The sequence below is a fragment of the Lepidochelys kempii genome, chromosome 9, assembly GCF_965140265.1.
Source record: "Lepidochelys kempii isolate rLepKem1 chromosome 9, rLepKem1.hap2, whole genome shotgun sequence".
Lineage (NCBI taxonomy): Eukaryota > Metazoa > Chordata > Testudines > Cheloniidae > Lepidochelys > Lepidochelys kempii.
The window spans coordinates 102,211,171-102,232,772 of NC_133264.1; the positions used below are offsets into that span (position 1 = coordinate 102,211,171).

The 21,602-nt window shown below is 46.1% G+C and overlaps 1 protein-coding gene across 3 annotated transcripts in view; it reads right to left on the reverse strand.

The window, feature by feature from the left end:
* The window catches only part of TEX11 (testis expressed 11), a 147,867-nt gene that overhangs the window by 80,964 nt on the left and 45,301 nt on the right, over window positions 1-21,602 (reverse strand). For all 3 annotated transcript variants that reach the window (XM_073358618.1, XM_073358619.1, XM_073358617.1), the window contains 3 exons: window positions 18,927-19,008; window positions 9,429-9,507; window positions 7,659-7,810 (listed from right to left, as the gene is read on the reverse strand). In XM_073358618.1, the coding sequence (XP_073214719.1) occupies window positions 7,659-7,810; window positions 9,429-9,507; window positions 18,927-19,008 (313 nt within the window). The remainder of the gene's footprint in view (window positions 1-7,658; window positions 7,811-9,428; window positions 9,508-18,926; window positions 19,009-21,602) is intronic.

Genomic DNA, 21,602 nt, shown 5'->3' on the forward strand with positions numbered 1-21,602 from the left:
CTTGCAGAAAGAGCAGCCTGTTGGAGCTGGTTGGGGCTTGGAACCAGGGTGGACCGGCAGCCCCCCTATCAGGTCCCCATATGGCAGCCGCCTAGCAGGCTATCAATTGCTGGGCAGTTCAAGTGTCCCTCCCCCAGCTGCCATGTGCTGCTCCTGCCCTCTGCCTTGGAGCTGCTCCCGGGAGCCTCCTGCTTGCTGTGCAGGTGGGTGGGGGGGAAGAGGAGTGCTGATGTCAGGGTGTCCCCCTCCCCCTGCTCCCCGCTCCTGTATCCCATCTCCACTGAGCGGGGACGGACGGACACAACAGGGTTCAGGACGGAAGGAGCTTGCTGGCAGCAGCTGCTGTCAACTTGCTGATCTACTTAAAAAGGTAGTGTACTTAGAGTGCGGGCCACATACTTAAAGGGGCAATGCGCATCTCTCTCTCACACACACAGGATGTGTGTCTCTGTCTCTCCCTCTCTCTCTCTAACACACACACACACACAGTGTGTGTGTCTGTCTCTGTCTCTCTCTCTCACACACACACACACACACAGAGACAGTGTGTGTGTCTCTGTCTCACACACACATGCACACACACCCCAGCACTTTGGAGAGTGGAGGGAGTGGTGCGCTCCAGTGAGATAGCATGGGTTCATCATCACGTTCAGTTTTCACAGGGAATGTCTGCAGCCACTGTCATGCTGTGTCTCTTCCCTCCATTTGTGCTGCCTTGTAGAGTGTGAGGCTACACTGACAACAATGTGTTAACCCTTGAGGGCTCAGCCGAGTGCTAGTTCATCATTTAGCAGTAAGACATTCCCTGGGAAATGTCCCACCCTCATAGAATCATAGAATATCAGGGTTGGAAGGGACCCCAGAAGGTCATCTAGTCCAACCCCCTGCTCAAAGCAGGACCAATTCCCAGTTAAATCATCCCAGCCAGGGCTTTGTCAAGCCTGACCTTAAAAACCTCTAAGGAAGGAGATTCTACCACCTCCCTAGGTAACGCATTCCAGTGTTTCACCACCCTCTTAGTGAAAAAGTTTTTCCTAATATCCAACCTAAACCTCCCCCACTGCAACTTGAGACCATTACTCCTCGTTCTGTCATCTGCTACCATTGAGAACAGTCTAGAGCCATCCTCTTTGGAACCCCCTTTCAGGTAGTTGAAAGCAGCTATCAAATCCCCCCTCATTCTTCTCTTCTGCAGGCTAAACAATCCCAGCTCCCTCAGCCTCTCCTCATAACTCATGTGTTCCAGTCCCCTAATCATTTTTGTTGCCCTTCGCTGGACTCTCTCCAATTTATCCACATCCTTCTTGAAGTGTGGGGCCCAAAACTGCACACAGTACTCCAGATGAGGCCTCACCAATGTCGAACAGAGGGGAACGATCACGTCCCTCGATCTGCTCGCTATGCCCCTACTTATACATCCCAAAATGCCATTGGCCTTCTTGGCAACAAGGGCACACTGCTGACTCATATCCAGCTTCTCGTCCACTGTCACCCCTAGGTCCTTTTCCACAGAACTGCTGCCTAGCCATTCGGTCCCTAGTCTGTAGCTGTGCATTGGGTTCTTCCGTCCTAAGTGCAGGACCCTGCACTTATCCTTATTGAACCTCATCAGATTCCTTTTGGCCCAATCTTCCAATTGGTCTAGGTCCTTCTGTATCCTATCCCTCCCCTCCAGCGTATCTACCACTCCTCCCAGTTTAGTATCATCCGCAAATTTGCTGAGAGTGCAATCCACACCATCCTCCAGATCATTTATGAAGATATTAAATAAAACCGGCCCCAGGACCGACCCTTGGGGCACTCCACTTGATACCGGCTGCCAACTAGACATGGAGCCATTGATCACTACCCGTTGAGCCCGACAATTTAGCCAGCTTTCTACCCACCTTATAGTGCATTCATCCAGCCCATACTTCCTTAACTTGCTGACAAGAATACTATGGGAGACCGTGTCAAAAGCTTTGCTAAAGTCAAGAAACAATACATCCACTGCTTTCCCTTCATCCACAGAACCAGTAATCTCATCATAAAAGGCGATTAGATTAGTCAGGCATGACCTTCCCTTGGTGAATCCATCCATCCATCCTCTGACTCCACCACATCAACCAAGCTTCACAATCTTCATTGCTGTGTACAGTATTAAATTGTTTAAAACTTATACTGTGTATATGTGTGTGTATATATATTGTGACAAAGCTCCAAGCCTGTATTGGTGGGTCCCGTGCTTCCAGGCGGAATCGGTGGCCTCAGAAGCTCACTTGGGCCCTCAATATGACCTCCCTTTCTTTGTATAGTGGCAAAGGTCACAGCTTATTGAGCTACTTTCATCACAGGCCAGTATGGGAGGTGGGAAGGTGGAATACCCACAGTCTCTGTTATGTTACTCCTTAGAGCTCAGTAGGTGTAGTTTGGGCTCCTGCCGGGACCAAAGTCTGTTTCCCCTCTCTGTAAAGCATGGGGGGAAAGAGGGAACCCGGTCCTGCCCTCTACTCCAGGTTTCAGCCCAGGGACCCTAATGGTAGCAGCTGTTGGCGGTTTCCCCTTCACCACTGACGCTGCTTTGATTCCCTGGGCCACTTCCCTGTGATCCCCTTTTCCTAGCTTCACCCTTACCTCAGGATTCAGCAATGCTTCCTCTCCTACAGCTCCTTTCACCTGGGCTTTCCCCCACGGGAACTGGAAAGGCAAACTTTTAAGCAGTATGAGTGAGACCTTGATTGGTTCCAGCTGTCCCCATTAACCTAATGACCTTAACTGGTTAATTGGCATCAGGTGTCTTGATTAGCCTGGATTAGCCTTTGTTTGGCTCTCCAGGGAACAGGGACCTGCTCATTCTGAAGCTGATATACCTGCCTTCTACTACTCTCTTATATCCTTCTGGTCTGAGTCTGTCACAATATATATACAATATATAAAATACAGTCTTTCATCTGGCGAAAAAAATTTCCCTGGAACCTAGCCCCCCCATTTATGTTAATTCTTATAGAGAAATTGGATTCACTTAACATCGTTTCACTTAAAGTAGCATTTTTCAGGAACATAACTACAACATTAAGTGAGGAGTTACTGTACTCTGAACTGCATGGGTCATTTAACCACGGAAATAACTTACAAAGACAAAAGCTTTGCATTCAGAGTGCATTTGATGAAAGGATTAAAGACCAACAACTTTCTCAGCTCCAGCATGGCAGCCATGATGGGCCTAATGAGAAAGTTGGAAGAACTCAACGGAGGATTTGATTATACTGGACTTTTGAAAGGAGATCCAGTACAATTGAACTTAAAAGACAATGCTGAACCATACCACGTACAAACACCTCTACCAGACAGACCTTGGAAAAGACTAGCTTAAAAATTACCCAAATTCAGAGGACATCATTACATTGTAGTGTACTATTTTTCCAGGTACATAGAATAAATGAACGTGAAAGAACTTACATTTCACAGTATTATCAAGAAGTTGAAGTGCACTTTTGCTTACTTTGGTATTTCAGAATAACTAATGATGGACAACAGAGCACAATTCACTGCAGCAGAATTTAAGTCATTCCAAACAAAATATGATTTTGATCACATTACTAGCAGCCCACATCACCAAAAGCGAATGGAGAAGCTGAGAGAGTTGTAAAGACAGCCAAGAAAATCCGACAGTAGGAAGAGCCACTCCTTGCTCTTCTCAATTACAGAGGAACGCCAATAGCAGTTACTAGATATACTCCTACACAACTCCTGATAGGAACACAATTCAGAACTACTATTTCAACTTTGGAAAATAATCATATCTCCAAAGTGACTAGCCACAAAGAGAGTAGCCAAATCAGATAAAAAGGCAAAAAGAACTTATGATCACTTTTTCAATACACAACAGTCAGTTAGAGAACTGCCGGGTCTAGAACATGTTGAGTGTCTTCAGGGCCATCCCTGGGGGGGTAGGCCCCGGGGCAGAAGTGACGCAGCCATCACTTCTGGGACCGAACCATCACGTCCAGGACTGACCACGCCGGCCCGTGGGGCCCCCCAAAGCATGGGGACCAGAGCAGTCACCCGATTCGCCGTACCCAAAGGATGGTTCTGACCGTGTTCATTTCAAATTGGATGGAGAAAAAGGATGGACAACTCCAGCTGTTGTCAAGAAAAGATAATTCAGCATCCAGATCATTGTGATCAAGACTACGAGTAGAGAGATCAACAGAAACCATCGACATCTACAGTTTGTTCCTCAGAAAGCAAAACCAACAGAGCTGACAGATGAAGAACAAGAAGATGACTTGAGGATTCTAAACCAACCACAGCCAGTCTTTGCCCCTAATGGACAGCCAGATGACTAAGCTGTTATGCTTTCAAATATTGTAACTAGAAACTAGCATAATTCATAGACATGTAACAGACCGATCCATACTGAACTTCAAAGACACCGTGATAGTGTAAATTTTGTAAATGGTAGGAATGTAGAATTTAAAGGGAGATATGTAATGGAATGCTAACCTGTATTATACTGTTCAGCCACTAGGTGGCACTTTATTTATACTTTAACATACTTTATTTATAAAAAAACAACCTTCCACACAAACTTCCTCATAGCTGGACTTTACAAAAACTAGACAAGCCATTTACAACAAAGACTTTGCTTCTCTACAAAAGAAAAAGGACCCTAAACTATCTAAACTACTACATGCCCCAAGGGGCCACAACAGTGGTTCTCTTAACCCACCTAGCAATATTGTTAATCTATCCAACTATACTCTTAGCCCAGCAGAAGAATCTGTCCTCTCTCAGGGCCTCTCCTTCTGCCCCTCCACCCCCATGAACATGATACAGTTCTGTGGTGACCTAGAATCCTATTTTCGACGTCTCCAACTCAAGGAATTTTTCCAACACACCTCTGAACAGCATACTAACCCACAGAAACCTTCCTACCAAGACTACAAAAAGAGGGATTCTGGGTGGACTCCTCCTGAAGGTCGAAACAACAGACTGGACTTCTACATAGAGTTCTTCCGCCGACATGCACAGACTGAAATTGTGGAAAAGCAGCATCACTTGCCCCATAACCTCAGCCGTGCAGAACACAATGCCATCCACAGCCTCAGAAACAACTCTGACATCATAATAAAAAAGGCTGACAAAGGAGGTGCTGTTGTCATCATGAATAGGTTGGAATATGAACAAGAGGCTGCTCAGCAGCTCTCCAAAACCACTTTCTACAAGCCATTACCCTCTGATCCCACTGAGGGTTACCAAAAGAAACTACACCATTTGCTCAAGAAACTCCCTGAAAAAGCACAAAAACAAATCCGCACAGACACACCCCTGGAAACCTGACCAGGGGTATTATATCTGCTACCCAAGATCCATAAAGCTGGAAATCCTGGACGCCCCATCATCTCAGGCATTGGCACCCTGACAGCAGGATTGTCTGGCTATGTAGACTCCCTCCTCAGGCCCTATGCTACCAGCACTCCCAGCTACCTTCGAGACACCACTGACTTCCTGAGGAAACTACAATCCATCAGTGATCTTCCTGAAAACACCATCCTAGCCACTATGGATGTAGAAGCCCTCTACACCAACATTCCACACAAAGATGGACTACAAGCCGTCAGGAACACTATCCCCGATAATGTCACAGCAAACCTGGTGGCTGAACTTTGTGACTTTGTCCTCACCCATAACTATTTCACATTGGGGACAATGTATACCTTCAAATCAGCGGCACTGCTATGGGTACCCGCATGGCCCCACAGGATGCCAACATTTTTATGGCTGACTTAGAACAACGCTTCCTCAGCTCTCATCCCCTAAAGCCCCTACTCTACTTGCGCTACATTGATGACGTCTTCATCATCTGGACCCATGGAAAAGAAGCCCTTGAGGAATTCCACCATGATTTCAACAATTTCCATCCCACCATCAACCTCAGTCTGGACCAGTCCACACAAGAGATCCACTTCCTGGACACTACGGTGTTAATAAGCGACGGTCACATAAACACCACCCTATACCCTATACTGACCGTTGTGCCTACCTACATGCCTCCAGCTTTCATCCAGACCATACCACATGATCCATTGTCTACAGCCAAGCTCTATCATACAACTCATTTGCTCGAACCCCTCAGACAGAGACAAACACCTACAAGATCTCTATCAAGCATTCTTACAACTACAATACCCACCTGCTGAAGTGAAGAAACAGATTGACAGAGCCAGAAGAGTACCCAGAAGTTACCTACTACAGAACAGGCCGAACAAAGAAAATAACAGAACGCCACTAGCCGTCACCTTCAGCCCCCAACTAAAACCTCTCCAATGTATCATCAAGGATCTACAGCCTATCCTGAAGGATGACCCATCACTCTCACAGATCTTGGGAGACAGGCCAGTCCTTGCTTACAGATAGTCCCCCAACCTGAAGCAAATACTCACCGGCAACCACACAACAGAAACACTAACCCAGGAACGTATCCTTGCAACAAAACCCGTTGCCAACTGTGTCCACATATGTATTCAGGGGACACCATCATAGGGCCTAATCACATCAGCCACACTATCAGAGGCTCGTTCACCTGCACATCTACCAATGTGATATATGCCATCATGTGCCAGCAATGCCCCTTTGCCATGTACATTGGCCACACTGGACAGTCTTTACGTAAAAGAATAAATGGACACAAATCAGACGTCAAGAATTATAAGATTTAAAAACCAGTCGGAGAACACTTCAATCTCTTTGGTCACTCGATTACAGACCTAAAAGTGGCAATTCTTCAACAAAAAAAACTTCAAAACAGACTCCAACGAGAGACTGCTGAATTGGAATTAATTTTCAAACTGGATACAATTAACTTAGGCTTGAATAAAGACTGGGAGTGGATGTGTCATTACACAAAGTAAAACTATTTCCCCATGTTTATTCCCCCACCCCCGCCCCCGCCCCCCCCCACCCCCACACTGTTCCTCAGATGTTCTTGTCGACTGCTGGAAATGGCCCACCTTGATTATCACTACAAAAGGCTTTTTCTCCCCTGCTCTCCTGCTGGTAATAGCTCGCCTTACCTGATCACTCTCCTTACAGTGTGTATGGTAACACCCATTGTTTCATGTTCTCTGTGTATATAAATCTCCCCACTGTATTTTCCACTGAATGCATCCGATGAAGTGAGCTGTAGCTCACGAAAGCTTATGCTCAAATAAATTTGTTAGTCGCTAAGGTGCCACAAGTCCTCCTTTTCTTTTTGTGGATACAGACTAAGATGGCTGTTACTCTGAAACCATACTTTATTTAACAAAAAGAAAAGGAGTACTTGTGGCACCTTAGAGACTAACAAATTTATTTGAGCATAAGCTTTCGTGAGCTACAGCTCACTTCATTGGATGCATTCAGTGAATACCTGGCATAACATTAAAGGATCTTATAGTGAACACATCAGTCTGCACCTCTCTGAGAAGGAAGCTCCAGCAGTCCAAATCTGGTACAGCAGCATGACCTGCTAGTAATAAATATGTAATTTACCATATATAATACATGGCAAAGAGTAAGAAAAAGATATAAAGGAAGGAGGAGGAGAGTAGGGGTTAAGGAGAGAGAAGAGGTAAATCAATTGCTTAAGTCAAGTAAGCCCTGTCATCAGCAATCGACAACAGAAGTTGGACACTGACCTGTAATGATGTCTTCAATTTTTTGCTTGGCTAGAGGCTCCTTCATCCTCTGTAACAGAAACTCGATGTGGAGTAAAATGATTTTTCCGAGGTCAGGTGACGACGCAAACCGCCCAGAGATGGACTTCAGAAAATCAAAACCAACGAATTCCCTATTCACAGAGATGCATTTTTAAGGGAGTTGTGCAGAAGGAGCTGTTGACTTCCCATTCTGGGGCCCAATATATACATCCCATAAAATATGTTTTTCACTTAGATTGCTTTTCACAGAAAAGAATCTAGATGGTTTAACCCAGTGATTCTCCAGCTTTTTCATTCTGAGGACCAGGTCATAGCAGAAAGATGCTCCACCGCTTCTATGAGCCACCCTCAATTCCTGACTCTCAAAGGCTCTGTGGATCCCTTGTGGTCAACAAAGCAGACTGGGAACTAGTGCCCTAACCAGTAATTGCTCATTTGGCTCCAGGACACCCCTGTAACATGTCAGTCCATAAACATCTACATTTAAGAAACATTCAAAGTCTGGTTAACCCTGCCAAAAGGAAATAAATCCAGCATTAAGGCTAAAATTCTAACCTCGATAGCCTATGTGATTCCAAGATATGTATCCTGCATAAACACAGAGGGAGAAACAGAGGACACCAGTGTGGAAATGGGAATTCCCTGCTCACAGACATATTGCTTATAACCTAACCTTTTTATGGGTTTGTTTCCAGAACTGCAGGCCCCAAGAATAGTATTTCAAGAGCTTAAGTCCTTGATTAAGACAGTCTAGAAATGTATTATCACATAGGGGACAAGAGTTTGGCACTATGCTCAATCCTTTGCTGGCAAGTCATAGAAGCACTATGGGATAACATGTTCAAACCCTGCAGAAGGGAGCCCTTTGCAACACCCTCAAGAGAACTATATCTGTGGTCACAGTGTCTATGGAGTAAATGGGAGAATCCTGGAGGAGATTCCCTCAAAATAGCTTTTGTTGGTCCATCATAGCTTTCCTGCTGGCTGCCAGAAATCTCCCTTTGCTCCTTTTCTCACATTCTCTTATCTAATTGTTGAAAGATAGGCCAAATAAATGCCAACACAACTTCATAACTGGGGCCCAAGAAAGTATAATCTCCTTCCTCAGAGCCTCAAGCACATCACATCGGTGTCTGAACTCACATGCCAGAGAAACAATTGGCACAAGTTGCTCTGAACAAACGTCTCACACTTCAGTGCACCGTAGTACTGCCAAGCTACCTGAACTCGGATGACCTGACAACAGAATTTGTAATGGAAATTTAAAACAGTCCTTGAACTACAGCATCTCTCCAGATAAAAGGGTATAGCTAAAAATATAGCACCCCTGATTCAACATTCACCCTGAGCTGTGCTTGGACAGAGTGGAGGAAGCAGCTCCACAAGTCAGGGCTGCCAAGCCAAGGCACAAATTAAGGCTGCACAGGGACAACTAGGGTGACCAGATATCCCGATTTTATAGGGACAGCCCCAATATTCGGGGCTTTTTCATATATAGGCACCTATTACCCCCCACACCCTGTCCCGATTTTTCACACTTGCTATCTAGTCACCCTAGGGACCTACTTATGCTAATGTAGGATAAGGTGTAGCAACTCTCTCTTCCATCCCAACTCACACTGTATCATGCCCCTGACACACTATTTCTACAACTTAGCTCTCCTGTTGTTGGGTATCACTTCGTAAGAATACTGGGAAGCCCAGGCAATGTATGTTCTCCCTCAAGTAGTGGATGCTGAAGTTCTGTACCTCTCATGTTCCAGAAGCAGCTTAGCAGTGTTCAAACAGAAATCTAGTGACACTTCATGATGCAGAAGTTCAGCAGCAGCTAGAGAGAAGAAACAGTGGGGATTACTGAGTCACTGAGGAAATGTATCTGCTCACTGTAAAGATGTGGGCTGTCCCTATGCTCCCCCTTGCAGCCTGGTATGGTGTTGTGGGTATGCTCCACTTTAATTTCCCCCAATTGGGACAGCATTAGGTTTGTTTTAACAGCCTGGAGCAAGGAGAAGCCAGCATACATGAACAAAAAAGCATGTCTCCTTTTCATAAGGTTTCAGGTCAACAATTACAATAAACCGTTCATAAGGTCCTCATCTAATGACCGCAGATCAGAGCTCCCATACTTAAGTCCACAAAACAAAGTATTTGAGTCTATCTTAACCAGTCTCCTAGAGTCTTAGATTAAAAAAACACCAGCCGCTGCAGCCTGCCTAGCTTCTACTCTCCTCTTCTCTGCTTAACTTCCTGTTCCTGTTTAAATAGCCCAGTCTTAGTGCAAGGCAGGACCTCCTTGATTACACTCCAGGCTGCCTCAGCCTGTCCCATAAAGTATATACCTTCACACTCACTGTCAAGTCTTTTGTCTTCTTAGGAAAAAAATCATAGTTCTAAAACTAGGCAACAGTTAAACATGTTCTTTTTTTCATTTTCTTTTCATGTTTTCAAAATGAATTTGAGGCTAGTGAAAGGTGCCAAGTTGACAGCTCTGGAGACTCAAGTCATCTGTCTCTCATAAGAACACAAACAGAAAGGACAACAACAATACAAGCTTCCTCCTCAAGCTGTCCCTTCACAATATGCCTCCCACCTGGCCTGGAGGGACCATTTCAATGACTGTGGGGAGTTCAGTCTCCGTGGACTCTCAGTTAAGACTGCAACAAAAGAGCAAGTTAGCATGATGGTGGGTTTTGGACACCTGTCCCTAGAAACTGGACTGAAATTCCTCAACAGCCATCTGAAGGTGAATTTCAATCTGACAGAATTCAAACCAGTTACCTAGAGACCAAAATTTATTTCTGGAAGTGCCCACTGTGTACTTGGTGCTTTCCAGAGAAGACAGCACGGTGCCTGCCCTGAACAGCTCACCATCTATGAACAGAAAGTTCTTCCTGAGCCACCAAGTTCTCTGAATTCAAATCCCTCCTGAAGACACTCTTCTGCTGTGATACCAACAGAGAAACTAGTTGACTTATACTGTGTTGACAAGTCTGAAGAGCAAGTAAGAATAGTTTATATATCCTATATGAAACAAACAAACCTGTGTTAACACAAGAAGTTATTCACCCTGTGTGGTAACAATGGTTCTTCAATATATGTGTCCCTATGGGTGTTCCACTGCAGGTGTGTCTGCATCCCTGAGCTGCTGATTGGAGAACATCAGTAGCAGTGTCTGTTGAGCCCACACACGCACTGTCTCTCCTTGTGCTGTGCCATGAGGCTAGCCAGTGCACGCGAGCTAACCATCCTCAGTTCCTTCTCTACTGCAGAGTCATAGTGAGAACTCCAAAGTAGATGGGAGGAGGGAAGGTAGTGGAGAACATCTTGAAGAACCATCGTTACTGAACACGGTGAGTAACTTCTTCGAGTTGTGTCCCTACGGGTGTTCCCGTGGAGGGCTGAGACTTCGGAGTCGGATTGGTCACAGAAGAAAGAACAGTGGAGCCAAATATGGCATCAGAGGCAGAGTCCTCAGTGATCGCATAACGTTCTGTGAAGGTACAGACCAAAGCCCAAGTCGCCACTCTCCAGATCTCCAAGATGGAAACATGCTTTAAGAAGGAACAGATGAAGAGACTGATCTTGTGGAGTGTGTATGGATCGAGTCCAGAGGGGTCATGTAATGAATCTGCACTCTGTAACACAATTTGAGACCCACTTAGAAAGTTATTGGGCTGATATCGCTGACCTGTCTGCCATAGAGAGAAACAATCTAGGGGATTACCTGAAGGCTTTTGTTCTATCGAGGTAGAATGCAAGGGCTCTCCTAATGTCCACGGTATGTAGTATGGCCTCCCTATTTTCCCAGTGAGGCTTGGAGCAGAAGGTGGGAAGGTGAATAGACTGGTTCATGTGGAAACAGGAGGTCACTTTAGGGAGGAACTTCAGATGTGGCCTAAGCGTGACCTCCTCCAGGAAGAATACCATGTACAGAGGATGTGTCATTAAAGCTGCTATCTCCCCTATTCTTCTAGCCAAGGTAATTGCGACTAGAAAGACCATTTTCATGGACAGATGAGTTAGCGAACAGGTGGCCATGGGTTCAAATGGGGGCCTAGTCAGCCCTTTTATACTAGATTTAGATCCCAAGAGGGGAAGGGAAGTCTAGGCTGAGGGAAGATGTTTGTTATTCCTTTCAGGAACCTTTTTATGGTTAGTTGCAAAATTACCGAGTACCCCTCTATGGAATGGTGAAATACTGTAATCAGCGAGGTGGACTTTGAGAGAGTTCAGGGATAGTCCTGATTTTTTAAGGGTCAGGGCATATTTCAGAATATGTGGAAGAGTTGCCAACTCTAGACAGAGTTGCTGGGACATGCACCAAATCTGGAACCTGGACCACTTCTGCAGGTAAGTGCATTGTGTGGAGAACTTTCTACTGTGTAGTAGGAGCTCTTGTGCTTCCTTTGAGCATGAGCTTTCTAGGAGTTGGAACCACATAGAAGCCATGCTTTGAGTCAGAGGATCCCCAAGTTGGGATGCATGGTGTGCCCCTTGTCCTGTATGAGGAGGTGTAGGATGGTCAGAAGGGAGATCGGCGGGCACATCACAAGCTGCATTTGGTAAGGGTACCAGGTCTGTCTCATCCAGGTAGGGGTGATCAGAATCACGTGAGGCCCATCCTCTTTATCTTGAGCAGGACCTTCAGCAGAAGAGGAAACAGAGGGAAGGTGTAAAGAAGGTCTTTGTCCCATGGAAGGAGGAGAGCATTGCCTAGAGATCGTTGTCCAATCACCACCCTGGAACAGTATCAGGGACACTTCTTGTTCTGGTAAGTGGCGAACAGATCCGTGGACAGTGTTCCCCGCCGTGTGAACAAGCCCTGAAGTATTGATGGGTGCATCTCCCACTCGTGGTCATGCAGGAATGTGCAACTGACTTTGTATGCTATCATGCCTGGGAGGTAAGCCGTGGCCCAGGTGAAACTGTGAGAGATGCCCCAATTCCATAGTTTCATCGCCTCTGCGAATAGAGAGGGTGATCGGGCTCCTCCTTGGAGGTTGATGTAATACATGCAGGCTATGTTGTCCGTCAGGACCTTTATATGTGAGCCTGCTATCAGCAGGAGGAAATTGGTGCAGGCATTCCTGACGGTTCTAAGTTCGAGGAGATTGATATGAAGGGAGATCTCTGCCAGCGACCATCTGCCTTGTGCTGTGAGACTGTTTAAATGTGCGCCTTATCCTAGGAGGGATGCGTCCATGGTAAGGAGTGACAAAGGTGGCCCCTGTAGGGAGAGGATCCCTTTGCATACATTGGTTGGGTCTTTTCACCAGTCCAGGGAGTTTTTGACCCTGGTGGGTAGTGACAGAGTTTGGCCAGACTGTGCCTGTTCAGTCTGTAAACCAAGCTGAACCACAGCTGTAGGCATCACATGTGAAGTCTGGCATGAGGAATAACCGCCATGCTGGCAGCGCATATGCCCCAGAAGCTGGAGGAAGATTCTGGCTGGCACTTGAGGGCTGTATTGAGTCGTGTCTATAAGAGATACCAGGGAGTGAAATCTGTCCTGAGGTAGGAAGGCTTTGGCTTGTAGTGCATCTAGGTCGGCCCCTCTAAATTCCAGGCATTGCACTGGCATAAGGGTTGACTTCTGCGAGTTGATCTGTACTCCCAGTTCCATGAACAAGGTTATTGTCTCTTCAGTGGCTCGACGAGCCTTCTGAAGCAACCAGACACTGAGGAGACAATCCTCTAGGTAAGGGTAGATCATCATCCCTTGAGATCTTAAATGGGTGACCACTACGGAGAACTTTGGAAAATACTCTCGGGGGCAATGAAAGTCGGAAGGGAAGGACTCTGTATTGGTAATGGTTGTTTCCCAGAGTGAACCTGAGGGAACGTCTGTGAGCCAGTAGTACTGAGATGTAAAAATAGGCATCTTGTGAGTTGAGGGCTGAAAACCAGGCTCCCTGTTCCAGTGACAGAATGATCGTTAATGGTGTGACCATCTTGAATATCTGAGTTTTGACAAACTTATTGAGAGTTCTTAGGTCCAGGATGGGTCTCAATACCCAAAAGTAAGGGAGGCTGAAGAAGTACAGAATGGAGAACCCCTAGCCTCGTAGATGTTGAGGTACTGGTTCTATGGCTCCTAACTGCAGGAGGCAGTCTATCTCCTGCCATGGTAGACTCCCGTGGGAAGGGTCCCTGAAGCGGGACAGGGAAGAGTGTTGTGGAGGAGATAGGAGGTGAAATGGATGGAATATCCAGATCTGACAATCTTTAGGACTCATCTGTCCAATGTTATGCACTCCCAGGCTCTGTGGAATGCTGCCAAACAGTGGCCAAATAGGTGTGTGGTCACAGGTGATAGTGAGGGCAACATTCCCTCTAATTTTTGACAGGCCACGTGCGTAAAAAATTTCTTCTGTGCAAATTTTGGTGCATGTGGTGTTTCACTGTGTGCACGGGGTTTAGGATCTGTGTGCGCACGTGCACAGCTTAGAGGGAACAGTGGTGAGGAGTGGTCTCATGGCACCCCAACCTCCCCGTCAAAAGTGGAGTTTAAGGGCAGGCAGTTAGATCAAGGACTGGGAGCCTGAGGGCTTCCACTTCGAGAATCTCCTCTTCTTCCTCTAAAGCTCAGAATGCTGCTGCACTGGGAACACTGCTGAATACTGTCTGTGTTGGTATTGTGAGCTGAATCGTCTCTTTTGCCCCAGTGTATAAATTCCCAGTGATCTGAGAGTGGCCCTGGAACCCTTCAGGGAGTGGAGGGAGGCATCGGTCTTCTTGGCAAAGAGTTTCATCCCTTCAAAGGGGAGGTCTTCCACCATTGTCTGCACCTCCTTCAGGAAACCCAAGAGGTGAAGCCATGACACGCACCTCATCACCACCGGAGTGGAGACAGTCCTGGCAGCCATGTCGGCAGCGTTGAGAGTCGACTGTTGAGTTGTTTTTGCCACCAGTTGGCCTTCCTGGATGATAGCCTTGAAGGAATCCTAGGAGCTCTCTGGCACTTTTATCAATAAAGTCCTGTAATTTGTGTAATCATTATTTGCCAGAAGTGCCTGGTAGTTTGCAATTCGGAACCGAAAGGTGGCTGAGGAGTACATTTTACTACCAAAGAGATCAAGATGTGACCAACCTCTGTCATAGGGCATCATTCTAAAGTGGTGCTGACAACCACGAGAATTCACAGCATCTAAGGGTGGGTGGGCAAATAGGAACTCTGATTCCTTTGTGAGGACACAGTATTTTTTGTCCACTTGCTTGCAAGTCAGGACCATCGAGGCCTGGAGTTCCCACAGAGCCTTAGCAGGGTCTAGGATGGCCTCATAATTGGGAGGATGACTTTGGAGGTGGATGAGACGTGGAGGATATCAATAAGTTGGTGGTGCGTATCCTTAACCTCCTCCAATGGTATATGAAGGAGGAGGTTACTCTCTTTGCCAGCTCCTGGAATAGGTGAAAATCATCTGCTATGGGGGGTTGTGATGGCATGACCGCCTTATCTAGTGAAGAGGAGGATATGGCATTGGGTGCGATCTCCTCCTCAGCATCCATCTCCAGCTCCACAACCTCTAAGGATACTGAGGCTCACGATTCTATAGCTGAGGGAGCCTGTCTGTGAGGTTCTCTGATGACACGTGGTGTCCTGGAGGAAGGCTGGTGATGAGCTGTCCAGTGGTCCCTGTAGGGCCACTGTGGTGGCATAGGGCGTGGTGGAGGTGACCATGGGTGACCATACCAGGATGTCAGCAGTGCCATCTGGTGGTACATTCCTGGACTCTGTTGGTATTGGGTCCCATATGGAGCCTCGGAGGAGTACTCAGAAGTCCATCTGATTCACTGTCAGATCCTTTGCTTGACCATGGTGGTGCGTACCAGGATTGTAGGGAAATACCTCTTGAGTGACCATGGCTCAGTGCCATCATCTCAGTACCGAGGGGCGGCGAGTTCTGAACTTCCAATATAACCAGGTCCCCGGTCTGCTGGAGTTCTGTTGGCACCAAGCATCCCAGAATCGGTGGCGGTGCCAGAGGGGATGGAGACCTTGCCCATGCCGATCTGTCTGGTGCCAGCTGGGTCAGTGCCACCGGTGGTACCAATGACGGTTCACATTCTGGGAGCAGTTTAGGGCATTTTCCCTTATCCTTCCATACCAGAGATTCGGTGCCCATGACCAAAGTTTACGTGGGCCTATCAGCGGCTCTGGGTGCCAATGGTCGCCATGAGGTATGGGTGCCTGACGACCTCAGTGCCTGCAGTGCCAAGGATACTGAGCAAGATGGTGATCAGTTTCAGTTATCCCATGGCTCGCTGAGGAGACTTCTCACTCTCTTTTTTAGCTTTTGAGAGGAGTTCCCAGACCACTTTCTCGACCCACTATGCTTTGAAGTCGAAGGCTGGGAGGAAGACTCACGCCTGACTTGGGGCTGTGGTCGGAGATCCTCCTCCATGAAGATGATCTTCTGGTGAAGCTCTTGGTCTTTGCGGGATTTCAGTCGAAGTTGTTGGCAGAGGGAACACTTTTGCTGAATGTGGCCCCCGCCAAGGCAGCGAATGTATTGAGAGTGCTTGTCCGTGACTGGGATTGCCTTGCTCGAGTATTCGCAAAAAGAAAAGGAGGACTTGTGGCACCTTAGAGACTAACCAACCTTCTTGAGCACAAGCTTTCATGAGCCACGCTCACCTCATCGGACACCTCACAAAAGCTTAGCTCAAGTAGGTTGGTTAGTCTCTAAGGTGCCACAACTACTCCTTTTCTTTTTGCAAATACAGACTAACACGGCTGTTACTCTGAAACCTTGCAACCTTGCTCAAGTATAACACTTCTTGAAGCCCCGAGAGCCAAGCATAACCTTGTCCAGCGGGGTCCCCCATTCCCACCAGGGACGCTGGAAAAACAAAGTCCTTTTTCTTTTCTTTTTTCTTCTTTTCTTCTGGCAGGGCCAAAATAAAGATAAGGGAAGGCTAAAGAACTTTTAGAAGCTAAAAATTAACAACTGAAAGAAGAGTTAAGGAACAGATTGATAGAGCCAGAAGAGTTCCCAGAAGTCACCTACTACAGGACAAGCCTAACAAAGAAAATAACAGAACGCCACTAGCCGTCACCTTCAGCCCCCAACTAAAACCCCTCCAACGCATTATTAAGGATCTACAACCTATCCTAAAGGATGACCCAACACTCTCACAAATCTTGGGAGACAGGCCAGTCCTTGCCTACAGACAGCCCCGCAACCTGAAGCAAATACTCACCAACAACCACATACCACACAACAGAACCACTAACCCAGGAACTTATCCTTGCAACAAAGACCGTTGCCAACTGTGCCCACATATCTATTCAGGGGACACCATCACAGGGCCTAATAACATCAGCCACACTATCAGAGGCTCGTTCACCTGCACATCCACCAATGTGATATATACCATCATGTGCCAGCAATGCCCCTCTGCCATGTACATTGGTCAAACTGGACAGTCTCTACGTAAAAGAATAAATGGACACAAATCAGATGTCAAGAATTATAACATTCATAAACCAGTCGGAGAACACTTCAATCTCTCTGGTCACGCAATCACAGACATGAAGGTCACTATCTTAAAACAAAAAAACTTCAAATCCGGACTCCAGCGAGAAACTGCTGAATTGGAATTCATTTGCAAATTGGATACTATTAATTTAGGCTTAAATAGAGACTGGGAGTGGCTAAGTCATTATGCAAGGTAGCCTATTTCCCCTTGTTTTTTCCTACCACCCCCCCACCCCCTCCAGACGTTCTGGTTAATCTTGGATTTAAACTTGGAGAGTGGTCAGTTTGGATGAGCTATCGCCAGCAGGAGAGTGAGTTTGTGTGTGTGTGTGTGTGTCCGGAAAAGAAAAGAGGGGGGGGTGAGAAAGCCTGGATTTGTGCTGGACATGGCCCACCTTGATTACCATGCACATTGTAGGGAGAGTGGTCACTTTGGATGAGCTATTACCAGCAGGAGAGTGAGGTTGTGTGTGTATGGGGGGGGAGGGGTGAGAAAAACTGGATTTGTGCTGGAAATGGCCCACCTTGATTATCATGCACATTGTAGGGAGAGTGGTCACTTTGGATGAGCTATTACCAGCAGGATAGTGAGTTTGTGTGTGTGGTTTTTGGAGGGGGGTGAGGGGATGAGAGAACCTGGATTTGTGCAGGAAATGGCCCACCTTGATTATCATGCACATTGTGAAGAGAGTTGTCACTTTGGATGGGCTATTACCAGCAGGAGAGTGAGTTTGGGGGGGGGAGGTGGAGGGTGAGAAAACCTGGATTTGTGCTGGAAATGGCCCAACTTGATGATCACTTTAGATAAGCTATTACCAGCAGGACAGTGGGGTGGGAGGAGGTATTGTTTCATGATCTCTGTGTGTATATAATGTCTGCTGCAGTTTCCACGGTATGCATCCGATAAAGTGAGCTGTAGCTCACGAAAGCTCATGCTCAAATAAATTGGTTAGTCTCTAAGGTGCCACAAGTACTCCTTTTCTTTTTGTGAATACAGACTAACACGGCTGTTACTCTGAAACGTGCTAATGGACAGTTAATGGCTCCATCTCTAGCTGGGGCGGTAGAGAAAGAACTGAGGACAGTTAGCCCAAGCGCACTGACTAGCCTCCCGGCACAGCATGAGGAGAGGTACCACCTGTGTGAGCCCAACAGACACTGCTACCGAAGTTCACCCAATCAGCAGCACAGGGACACAGCTACAGTGGAGTACTCATAGGGACACTACTCGAAGGAGAACTTTATTTTATCAACACATGGCCAATCGCTATCTTGACCACTCTACTTATACTCAGCCAGACTCTGTATCCTTACTCATGTGAAGTAGTATCTTACCCCACAAGCAGAGGAGTAACTGTGCTGGCCTTCTGCACAGAATTTAATTTCACCCTAAGTGAATACAGCCCAAAGTCTAAAACCACCAACATTTTTACACAGCTGTCTTTTCACTACCTTAGTACTAACAAGTCCTCTCCCAGCAAATGAATGTAACTCACTCAGCAGCAAAAGAAACTTTTTCCTTTTACTCAAAGTTACACCAGGCCCTCAATAGCATTTGTATTCCCAAAGATTGCTATAATAATTTTAGACAGATTTCCACACCACATACATCCCAAAACCAGGCTGTGACATTCAGCAAATAAGTCCCCTTCTACAACAGATAAGAGATTAATTTCAACTCTCTCCCACATCATTCATTCTTACTTCTTGGGCCTGGAATACAATGACATTATTCTGAACCACATTACATAAGGAGCTGTGATACCTGTCCTGACGTCTTCATCAGATGCTCCACTTTTCAGAAGGATTTTAATTTTCAAGAAAAACCCAGCTGGATGCATATTCTCCTGCATATTGAAAAACAATGACATTATATGAACAGCCAGATTATTTTTTGAAACTCAGGAAACAATTTCAGCTGAATCCTATCAAGAGTCCAGCACATTCACAAACATGAAAGAATGTCAGGAAATTCTAGCCAGGACAGGCTTTTCCCCCAACAACACAGGGCTTGTCTACACTGGCACTTTACAGCGCTGCAACTTTCTCGCTCAGGGGTGTGAACTCAGCCCCCCCGAGCGCTGCAAGTTTCAGCGCTGTGAAGTGCCAGTGTAGACAGTGCACCAGCGCTGGGAGCTGCGCCCCTCCTGGAGGTGGTTTTCTTAGACTTTCTGTAGTCGTTGTGCTGAGACTCCATAAGCCACGTTAAAGCGCTGCACGTTGCCAGTGAAGACGTGCCCATAGTCTCCACAGTATTCTCCAATCTAGTTTTAAATGTCCCAAGCAATGGCTACGTAACTGGCAATCTTTCCTTCTGGGAGGAGATGCAAATTTCTGACACACTCAGTGTCTAAATTTTCATTTTTCTTTCTTAATTTTTATGTTGCCAAGAGGTTCTGAGTAGGTCTCAAGAGTGAAATGCAGTAACCTGATCTTGCTGGATCCATCTATAGACATTTCAGAACAAAGGCTGAGAGTGTTCTGAATGTTTACATTCTGGCAGAATTCATTCCTCCCCTACAAGGGCTTGAATTGACTGGATTAATGTAGAATTAATAACAGGTAGGATTCCAGGCAGTTTAGGAGACTGTGCACTTCAGTGCTTAGAAACTACTGTGGTGGCAGGAAAATAAAAACCTGAATAGACTAATACTTCAAATGCTTATGGGTTTGCATGCCATGACCTCTTTCCCACACTTGATTATCAACAGAAAGTGCACCTGAGAAAAACGTAACTAACCTATTGTGTAATTGTTCTTCAAGACATGTTTCACGTGTCCATTCCACTCTTGGTGTCTGCACGTCCACCACATTGTCACTGGAAACTTTTTCCCTCAGCAGTGCCCATTGGGCAGCTAGGGCTCCCCCACTGGTGCGCACCACTGCATGCACGTATGAAAAGCAGAGTTCTCGCTAGCCTCTTTCTCTTCCTTCTTACCGTAACTCCGATGGAGAAGCATAGGAAGGCATGTCATAGAATGGATATATGCAACAAATCTCAAAGAACTAACACAGAACAGGTTAGTAACCATTTTTTCTTATTTGATTGATTGCACATGTGCATTCCACTCTTAGTGACTCACAAGACAGAGAATAGGAGGTGGACTCAGAGTCTATTTCAATAAAGGTTGGAGAACAACTCAACCCACTCTAGCATTATCTCTGCCATCTTGAGCCACAGCATAGTGGGAGGCAAACGTGTAGACTGAGGACCAGGTTGTTTTTGGTTTACAAATGTCTGCAATTAGAACTTGTTCCAGAAAGACTACCAAGGTTGATTTTGATCTTGTTAAATGAGCTGTGACTGACAGGCAGAGCAATATTAGTCAAATCATAACATTTGTATACAAGATACAATCCAGGAAGAAATTCTCTGGGTCAATGACTGCCCTCTTAATCTGTCAGTCACTGCTATGAACAGCTGGGAAAATTTCCAAACATGTCTGGTTCTATCTGGGTAAAATGCCAAGTCCCTTCTGACATCCAAGATGGGCTCCCCATCCCAGGGCTGAAGCATCTGTCACTAGGATTAGGGTTAGGGTTAGAATTGGTTGTGAATGGGCAAATGGAATGCACTAGGGTTAGGGTTAGGGTTAGAATTGGTTGTGAATGGGCAAATGGAATGCCTACACATACACTGTCTGGATCTGTCCACCAACCTAGGTAGGTGATGACATGAGAGGACATTCTTACCACAAAGTCCAATTGAGGGCGGCTTGGCAAGTAAACTGATGCCAGCCAGACCTGCAGAGTTCTGAGTCACAGTCTGGTCTATTGAACCACATAGGTGCAAGAGGCCATGTGAGCCAGAAGACTTAAACTGTTTCATGCCATGATCGGGTGAACCTTCAAATCTTTGACACTTGAACAAACTGCCTGAAACCTGGAGTCCAGAAAAAAAGGCCCTCAAATTCTTTTTTGGCCTTCCTAATTGTATTTTTACACTTCATTTGCCAGTGTTTATGCTCCTTTCTATTTTCCTCACTAGAATTTAACTTCCATTTTTTAAAGGATGCCTTTTTGCCTCTCACTGTTTCATTTACTTTGTTGTTTAGCCACTTTTGTGGTTTAACTCATACAACATTGTGCAAAATTCTGTGAAGTATATGCAATAAAACTAAACCGAGCACATTTTGTGATGATGTCTATTTGCAGCGTTTATCTGTGTGATTTTTATAACAAAGCAAAAAGAATTATAAGTTCCCTTAATATTATAACACATGGGAAAAGTGGAAACAGTTCCCTCCAGTCCTCGCTGGATTGCTGTGCATTTCAGAATCTAGTACAAACTTTCCCTCCTAGTCTTCGACACCTTCCATGTACTTCTCAGGAGAGGAAGGATGATATAGTGGTTAGACAATAGTGTAAGGGCATGGCTACACTTGCAGACGTAGAGCGCTTTGAGTTAAACCAGCCTTCAGAGAGGGCAGCAGGGAAAGTG